General features: G+C 42.3%; 1 protein-coding gene across 1 annotated transcript in view; it reads right to left on the bottom strand.

Moving 5' to 3' along the window:
- The window catches only part of Zbtb10 (zinc finger and BTB domain containing 10), a 51371-nt gene extending 41969 nt beyond the window's left edge, over positions 1–9402 (bottom strand). Inside the window, exon 1 of the mRNA XM_004639760.2 lies at positions 8411–9402. Within this exon, the coding sequence (XP_004639817.1) occupies positions 8411–9358 (948 nt within the window). The 5' untranslated portion in view covers positions 9359–9402. The remainder of the gene's footprint in view (positions 1–8410) is intronic.
- Positions 9403–9408: the final 6 nt, after the last annotated feature.

Genomic DNA, 9408 nt, shown 5'->3' with positions numbered 1-9408 from the left:
AAAAAAAAAAAAAAAAAAGGAAAACACAACTCAGACTCAGTCTAAAATGATTATAGAAGGTTTTAAGGGAATGGACTTTCACAGTCAAATATCAGATCTTGAATTTTACTTGTGAAGATGCTCATAAAATCTTAATTTTAATCTGGCTAAGATCTTAGAATCAATTCTTCTGAAGCTTAGAGGATACAGAGAAGTATTCATTTAGCTAAAATCCTTCTAACCCATCATCCTTATACTTATTTTCAGACATAGGCTATGAATAATAACTATTCTGCTTGGGGGAAAAGCTCTTAAAAGCTTGAAAATTCTAACTTTACTCTTTCGTTTTGTAATTATTAACTGAACATCTGCTTTGACTATAGTATATGCAAGCCAAAGCAATTTAAACTTATCTCCAAAACTTGGAAGTTATGACTAACAGTGACCCTTCAAGTACTGAAGAGTATGATGTAAGCAGAGATGTTGTAAAAGCAGAGAAGTATATCTAATTTTTCTGTACACAATACTTTTGAAGAGATCTGAACACAGCCTTACAAGATACCAAGAATTGGACGAGAGGATGAACATCTAAACACATGAAACTGCATAAGGGAAAAAGGGGATAGGTTCATCATGTCAAAATCTTTTGGCTTGCCTGGGCCACAATGCGTTAAGAGTGACTGTCTTGAGATGTATATGAAATATCTAACTTAATGCATATAAGTAGTAAAGGGTAAGTGGCCCACAGGTCATAGGTTGGACATCTTTGGTACAATCTCAGATTCTAGATTCAAAGAACTTCAAGGTGCTTCACTCAGCCCCAAAGAGCCTACAACCACCTATCACATTCCTTTCCTTTCATTAAAAAAACAAAAAACAACAAAAAAAAAATGCCCACAGGTTCTTGCCTTTAACTTACTATGTAACCCAGGCTGGCTTCAAACTCTTGGCAACCCTTCGGCTTACTGCCACCTGAGTGCTAGGACTACAGGTGTTTGCCATCTTGCCCAGCTGTCCATTAATTTCATCAGATTATAAATGTGGGCACTCAGAAGATTAAGAACAAGTACTATGGGTAAAATAAAGAGCTTTTTATATTTGGATATATCTGTATCTCTACAGAGAGAGAGGTAAACAGATACAGAATTTTGTTTTTTTCCTTTTTGGTGCTGGGAACTAAACCCAGAGCTAGAGTTCTAAAACGGGAGTGATAGAACTGGATTGGGGGACACAAAAATACCATTGTAGCAACAATGGGAAAAATTAATATCAGGGGCTAAGTCTGCAAATATTGTGACCAGTTAGAAAACTGTTACATACAAGGCCAGTGAGATTACTCAGTGGACTAAGTGCCTGCTTAGGCAAGTGCAGAGACCAGGGTTCAATCCCCGGCACTGCATGCCATGCCAGCATCTGTAGTAAGACCCTGTACCAAACACACAAAATAGACACATACATATATACATACATATACACACACAACACACACACACAAAAGCTATTATAATACTACAATGTTCTTATAAGAAAAGAGGACTTTAACAAGGCAAGATGGATGTTAACAGAAAGTGAGGCATACAAAAACAGGGAAAAATATCTGAAAGAAACGTTAAGCAAGCAGAATTTAGGCGGGGAAATAGGACGAGAGAAAGCAAAAAATTCAAACTGCCTTCCAGCATTAGGGAACGACTTAACACTACCAGCTTGTGGAACATAAGACTACTACTGCTTCTGAGGAGAAGCTAACTTTACCTCCAATCACTATACTACAAATTTTAGTTTCAACAATGTATAGTCAATCCATTAATGTTTGGAAAATGCTAGTTTGTGAAAAAAAAAATCAAGGTAGTATCTACTCTCAAAATTTCAGTCCTTGCTTTAATAAAAGGATTAGCGAAAAACACATTTCCAATGCAAATATCAAAGTTTAAGCTAAAAACATTAGAAGATTAAAATCTGTATTTTAAAGGGCCAGCCAGATAGCTCAGATCAAAGCACGTGCTTCCGCAGACATAGAGCATGGGGTTTCATCCCCCGCCTGCCATGCCAGCCCCACCCCCTGGGGGGGGTGCACTGAGATGGCAATTGAGACTGGGCGTTGTGCCACATATCTGTAACCCCAGTGCTTCAGAGGCTGAAAAACAGAAAGGATCACTAGAAGTCTGATCTGTGCAGTGAGACCCTGTACTAAAGACATTTAAAAAACAAACAAACAAACAAACAAAATACCTGTATTTAAATATATTGGAAGAAAATATTAAGGTCCATTTCCAAATTTAAATGTTAGGTCACTGTATTCTTGGCCTGTATGGATGGGCTGCCCTCATGCTATAGGGCCTACTTTTTTTCCTACTGTTACTTGGCTCAAACTCATTCTGCAGAGCCTGTTTTTTTCCTACCTTTAGTAAAACTTTGCTTCAATTAAAAAAAATCTCACTTTTATGTGAGAATATGAAGACAAAGGCTATGATAGCAAATGTATCAATGGGATAGTGACAGTGACAAACTAATAGTTGGTAGAGATATAGGAAACTATTCTTTATTTTTTATACCATGAATCAAACTCAGGACTTTGTGCATGCCAGAGGAAGCTGTTTTTACAGTCTTATGATCATTACTATGATGTCCCCTATTAATGGGATTCTCTTGTTTAAGGAAGACTGCTCAGGGAAAGGGAGACAGACTTAAAAGGAACACGTTAACCTACCAATTTTACTATGAAACATATGCTTTATCACCAACTTTCTCTTAAAATTTTTAGGGCCCTTCACACACAAACCACCACCAGACACCGCCCTTAAGTGAACTCAGTGGTCACACCTGTAATTCCAACACTCAGGAAGCTGAGGCAGGAAGACACGTGAGTTCCAAGCCACCTAGACTACAGTGTAAGATCCCATCAAAAAAAATCAAAGCAAAACAAAAAAGAGACACCATTCTTCATTTTCTTGTGGTCCTCTGAACCCTAGTGCCAGAATAGCCTCCTACTTATTTACATGATTAAGTTCAAGAACCAGTTCTGTAAGCTTTTCCAACTTTACAGGTAGAAAAGATCTATCCCTTCCTTTATCATCTGTACCCTGAATATATTTCCACCATGGTACCTGTATCATTTTATTCTCATGTCTGTCTCCTTACAATACAAAGTTCATCAAGGGCCGATAAAATCTTATAAATTATCTCCATCACCTTATATCTACCTAAGATGCCTAATAAGCTAAATTTAAGAGAGAAAAAAGTCAAGCCTATACAATAAAGTGCACTAACAAAACTTTGAAAAACAGATAAATGAACCAGTCTTCACTGGTTTCACAATAACAATTTCGAGTATTATACAATAGTAATTTTGGGCCACTGTTTTCTTCTCTAATATTTATTTCTTCTTTCAAACAAAGGTCTTTCAGAGTTTCCCCCTAAATCTTTAAAAGGAAATCAATCAGCCAATTTTGGGGCTTTATTCCTGCCCAAAGCAAAGAAGGCTGGTAGGTCTGCCTTGCCTTGTTTGCTAAACCTGATGTTAACATAATCCAACAAGTAATTTCAACCAGATCACTGTCTGAATTCTCTAATTTCTGGAAAGTTAAATTTATACTATTTTTTAGTGCTTGTTATAGGGGTAGTAAAATGCAGAAAGAGTTGACAAATTGGGTGCTTAAAGCTAGAAAATTTCACAGTTGGGTAGAAACTGGCTTGAATTGAGATATAGTGATAATCATGTTAATTAAAGCACATTTAAATCCTCTGGTCAAATCCTGAAAAAGCCAATCATTAAACTTGACTCTTGACAATACAGCCCAGTTGTTTCTCAAAATAAAAATCCATTTAGTACTCTGCCCCTCTCAAAAAAACAAGACCAGCTACAGTCTCAGGGATACCTCTATGACAAAAGGCTCTAAACACAAAGTTTCAGAAGGCATGTTCATGGAACTTCAGGTACTCCAGTTAGTGTGCAGCATAGGTAAGGTGTCACACACCTGTAATCGCAGCACTTGCAAGACTGAGGCAAGTTGATCACTGTGAGGGTTCCAGGTCAGCCTGGACTAAACAGGAGAGACCTTGACTGAAAGAAAGAATGAAAGAGGGGGGAGAGGGGGAGAGGGGGAGAAGGGGGAAAAAGGGAAAGGGGGAGAAGGGGAGGGGGGAGAGAGAGAGAGACAGGCAGAGAGACAGAGACAGACAGAGAGAATGACTGACTGACTGACTCCCAGCTGGGTGTAGTGATGCACACCAGCAATCCTAAGTACTAGGGTAGGAGAGGCCAAGGTAGGAAGGAGGACAGAAAGTTCAAGGCCGGTATGGGCAATGTAGCAAGACCCTGTTACAAAACAAATTTTTTTTACAAAAAGCTAGGGGTGTAGCTCAGACCCCAAGTTCAAGCTAAGGTACCATTAAAAGATTATTAAAGCCAGGTGTGTCATGGTACATGCCTATAATCCCAGCACCTTAGCTAAGGAGAGTAAGGCAGGAAGACTGCTTGAGCCCAGAAAAATTGAGGCCACCCAAAGCAAAAGATTCCACATTTTTTAAAAAATCAAACCTTTAAAGAATGTGTTCAAGTACTTTCGGTCACCACCTAAAATATTAACAAATAATTTAGGGCCAGCCAGATAGCTCAGCAGATGGGGTTTGATTCCCAGCATGCCATGCCACCCCCAGGGTGAACTGAGATGGAGACTGAGATTGGGTGTCGTGGTGCATGCCTATAATCCCAGCACTTGGGAGCCTGAAAACAGGATCACTACAGTCTGATCTGTGTAGTGAAATCCTATAGACCTTGTACTAAAATATATTTTTTAAAACCCTCTTATTTATAGAAATATAAAAAATAAAAGTTAGCCTTAGTAAATAGTAAGATCTGCCCACTCCTCTGAAACAATGTATTTTTAAAAAGGAGGGCTGGGGATGCAACTCAGCAGTAGAGTACCTGCCTAACGTATACATGGCTTTGGTGATTCCCAGCACTACCAAAAAGTTAACAGGAAAATAAAGGGAGCCAATGCAACATATTATTCATGAAGCTGAGGAAGAATTACACGTATGATGAAAACCTGGCTCAGGATGCTCAGACTTGGATGGCCAAAGTCTCAGAAGATATAAAAATGATAAACAGCTAAATCTTTAGAATTAAGAGTAATAATTGTAAGCCAGGTGTAGTAATGGTATGCCCCTGTAATCCTAGCCCTCAGGAAGCTGAGGCAGGATTGATGTGAGTTCAAGGCCAGCCTAGGCTATACAGTGGAGTGGTAGTTCATTCAAGGTCAATCTCAATTACACAGTGGGATGCTGTCTCAAAAGATGAGCTGGGGAGATGGCTCAGTAGAATAAGCGCTTGCTTGGCAAGTACAAGGGCCTGAGTTCAATCCCTAGTTCCAAAAAAAAATTAAAAAAAGAATAAAATTCCCTAAGAGTGGCAAAATCACCAATGAGGTATGGTACAACAATCCCAGCACTCAGGAAGCTACATAAGGCAATCGGTTTGAGCACTCAAGGCCAGTCTTGGGTACACAGGAGGTTTAACTCGTTTGACTCTAGTTTGTAAGACTTAGTGAAGCCCTGTCTCAATAAACAAGCTGACAAAATTGATGACGCTAGCCTGGTATGGTGACACATACCGTGATCCCAGCACTCAGGAAGATCAGGCAGGATTACCTTGAGCTCAAGACCAGCCTGGAAGACCTAGCTACGCCCTATGGCAAAAAATAAAAATAAGATGCTGCTGTGTAGCCCAGTGGTTGAGCTTCCTAGCTTGCATAAGGCCCTGGATTCACTTTCTAGAAATGCCTTATAACGGAGTAACGTAGCATAGCAGTTACCTGTGATAAAAATAAGTAATGAAATAGCAAGGCATGATGTGATAGCTCATGCCTGTAGTCCTACAATTCTGAAAACTGAGGCAGAGACATAAGTTCAAGGTCAGCCTAAATTACACAGCAGAGCCCGTCTTAAAAAAAAAAAATTAAGAACCCAAAAATAGTCATGGTAACAGTTATTATTTACCAAGTTATTCAACAACATATTTTGCATATGTGAGGAAATGAGAAGTTAATTTTACTACTAAGAAAGTAGAGGATTAGGATTCTTGGACCATGCCCCCAAGAATGTTCCTACAAGCTATGCTATACTGCCTCCTACAGGTAATCAATAGCTTCAGAACAACAGAAGGAAAATAAAAGCTGAACTCTACCTAAAAAACTAAGACAAGTCAGGAATCTGTCACTCATTAATAAGACAGAAATTATATAGATAGATAGAGTATAGCAAGTTGTCCCCCACACTCACATGAGAAATGATGCAGATCAATTCAAACTGAAAACATCGAAAAACAATCAAGGAGACCAATAAGACAAGGGAGTACAAAACAGGATCTCTCAAATCTAACCAAAAAATGTCCTTAAAGAAAGTGGCCTAACAGATTATAGTAAAGGCCAATCTCAATTGGAGGAGAAAGGATATTTCAGAGGTCAAATTAAAAAAAAAATTAACTTGGAATGAATTCTGTGATCTAGTTATATATCTAAAGGATACATCCACACCTAAATCAGAAGGTTATCCAATTAATTGCCCTCATCTCTGATTTCAAGTTCACTAAGCTGCTAAATTATAATTCGCATTCCATTCAGATCTGCCTAGAGGGAGACACCATGCTGATGAGAGTAACTGGTCCACTGTTGATTTAATAAGGCACGCCTGTAACCCCAGCTACTCAGAAGGCTGAAGCAGGAGGGTCACAAATTAGACCAGCCTGGGCCACTTGGGGCAACCTTACACCTCAAAATAAAAAGGGCTGGGAGAGTAACTCAGTGATAAGGGTGCCCCTGGGTACAATCCCCATAGAGAACAAGGGTGTAGGGGGAGGTGTTAGAATTCACTCCAAGTGCCTTTCTAAACTTTGCTAAATAACCCACCTAGATTATTTGAAAATTAAGCTTTCATTTTCACAATTTCCCTACTTTCATCATCCCACTAAGAACTTCAGAAACACTATTTAACCCTCTTAAACCTTACACTTCTCTTCTGTAAAACAAGAGATATTTTACAGAGTAACATATATGTCTTTGGCACATACAGACAAGAAAATATTACATCTCCTCACCCAAGCTCAGAAAACTAGTAACTACAGAAAACCAAGGACTGATCCTGATTTAGTCCAAATTAATTTCCTTTTCTGTTAGAAGTCATTATAGGTTTTAGTCTCAGTGATTACTGTGGTTTCAGGACCATTTACTTAACCTTTCTGGGCATTCTGTCTCTAAGTGTGACCTTAAGGCTTAGGTAACTGAATATATATCCACAAAACTCAAACTATCATGCAGCCCACTGAGGAAAAAAGGCAAAAACTAAACTAAACTAAAAAAGAAAAACAACTTAGGCTTTAAAGTTAAAGCCCTAACTTCTAAGTTCCTTTTGTGCTGTGTCGGTAGGTTACTGGCGTGCACAATTAACTCCAGCGCAAGTGTGCTGAACGGCAGGATCGCTCCCATAAACACCAGAAAGCGACTAACACCTGACCGCTGACTTCCTAAAATCAATGACTGGCTACTGATATAAAAGAAGGACACTACAGCCATCACCACAGGTTGTCTAAAATCAGAAGAAGGTCTAATCAACATCTTCTTGGCTTGAAAAGAGCTAGCAACATGTTAGGCTACTATCTTTAGAAACGCTAAAATAACTAAAAACTATTCCTCAGTTTACTTGTTTTTTAGATATGTATTTTTGACTTTGAAGGTGTTTGGTAAATAAATTTCCTACCTGGCCAAATCAAGTACAGTATTTGGTACAAATAATTCACATTAAACAGTTCCAAGACTGTATTTAAAGTACTTCGCTTAAACTGCTATAACAAGAAAGCTTTTGAAAACACAAAGAGAGAAATTTAGTGAAATTATTCACAAATGAAAGGAGTGTTATTCAAACAGCTTCCTCTATGTTTACATATGGCGTTTATATTTCACATTATTTTGACCAACACAAGAATCTGCTCAGATGGATTTTTTTCTAACAGTGAAAGCGTCAAAGCTAAACTGTTCAACCTCTTCTCTAAGAGCAGCCAGCCTGACTTCCTTTAGCACACTAAACATCTACGAAAGTAAGCTAGCTTGTCTAAAATCACAGCTAATCACATTTCTGACCCAAACTCAAATCTTTCAGGTTAAAACTCAACGTCACTTTCTTTAATCTTCTTTGTAATTCAATCTGATAAGCAACGACGTCCAAGCCGTAAAAAAATAAAACAAATTCAGCGCTGTCATTCCATTCCCCTCCCCCTACAAAACTTCTGAAAACTTTGTTCCCAGGCTTTCTAACCCCCACGAAGACGCTCCCCGCACCGCTCCACCGGGGAGACCTTTTCACCCGGGAAGGTTTGTAAAGCCGATCAACCTTTCCCCGAAGCATCTCAGAAAGCAGTATCAGGCTGAACTGTACGTACCTGGGCGTTGGCTTCGTGGAGTTTGTGCTCCGCAGAGACGTGGTGCCTCAGGAGCAGGGTTTTCTTGTAGGTGCGGGTCCCTCGCGAAAGCTCATCGTGCCCCACCTGGGGAAGGTCCACGTTCCCTCCATCCTCAGGGGTCTTTTGGCACCAGCCGCAAAACATAAGGCCAGTATCATCGGAATAGCGCAGCCAGGGAAAGTCCTTGAGCCAGGAGGTCTGGAAGGAGCACTGGAGCTTCTGCATTAGGGTCTTGGGCCGGGCGAGCGCCAGGAGCTGCGCAGGCTCCCCTTCGCCGGCTCCCGCTCCGCCGCCCTCCACTTCGTCCCCGCCATCGCCGCCCGGCCGCCTGCTGTGGCCGCAGCTGCCGCCTTCCGCCCCGCTGCCGTCGCCCGGGCTCGCCCCCTCCTCCTCGTCCTCCGTGTTGTCGCTCTGGGACGCGCCGTCCTGCATCAACTCCTTGGTCTCCAGCGAGTCCAGTTCCAGATCCACGGCCGCCGGCCCTCGCCCATTGAAATGCCTCAGGGGCCACGCCGAGGTCCCGGGCCGGCCGCGGCCGCTGCCATTGTTGCCGAGACCCCCGCCACCGCCTCCTCGGAAGGCCAGAGTCCGACGGTTCCTTTCCGCTAGCAGGGGGCCCCCCGCGCCGCCGCCGCCCAGCGAGGTGGGGCCGCCCGCGTCCTGGGGGAGCAGCAACTCCTTGGGCTCCTCGGCGGCGCCGGCCTCGGCGGAGGCCTCCACGTCCTGGGGCTCCAGGCCCTCCAATTCCATTTCCTCGTCGGCCCCCCGCCCATTGGGCTGCGGGGGCGCGGGCGGCGCGGGCTGTCGCGGCTGAGGCCAAGCCGAGGCCTCCCCGCCAGCGTTATTGTTCGCGGAGCCGCCGCCGGCGGTGACCAACCCGCCTCCTCGGAACGCCAGCGTCCTGCGGTTCATCTCACTGAACGACATGGCGCGCGCCGCCGCCGCCCGCTGCCCCGGCTGGCGCCCGGCCTCGGGCC

The sequence above is a fragment of the Octodon degus genome, unplaced genomic scaffold (assembly GCF_000260255.1).
Source record: "Octodon degus isolate 3935 unplaced genomic scaffold, OctDeg1.0 scaffold00114, whole genome shotgun sequence".
Taxonomy (NCBI): domain Eukaryota; kingdom Metazoa; phylum Chordata; class Mammalia; order Rodentia; family Octodontidae; genus Octodon; species Octodon degus.
Note: the sequence above shows the minus strand (reverse complement) of the source record. Positions and strands in the feature narration are given on the sequence as shown.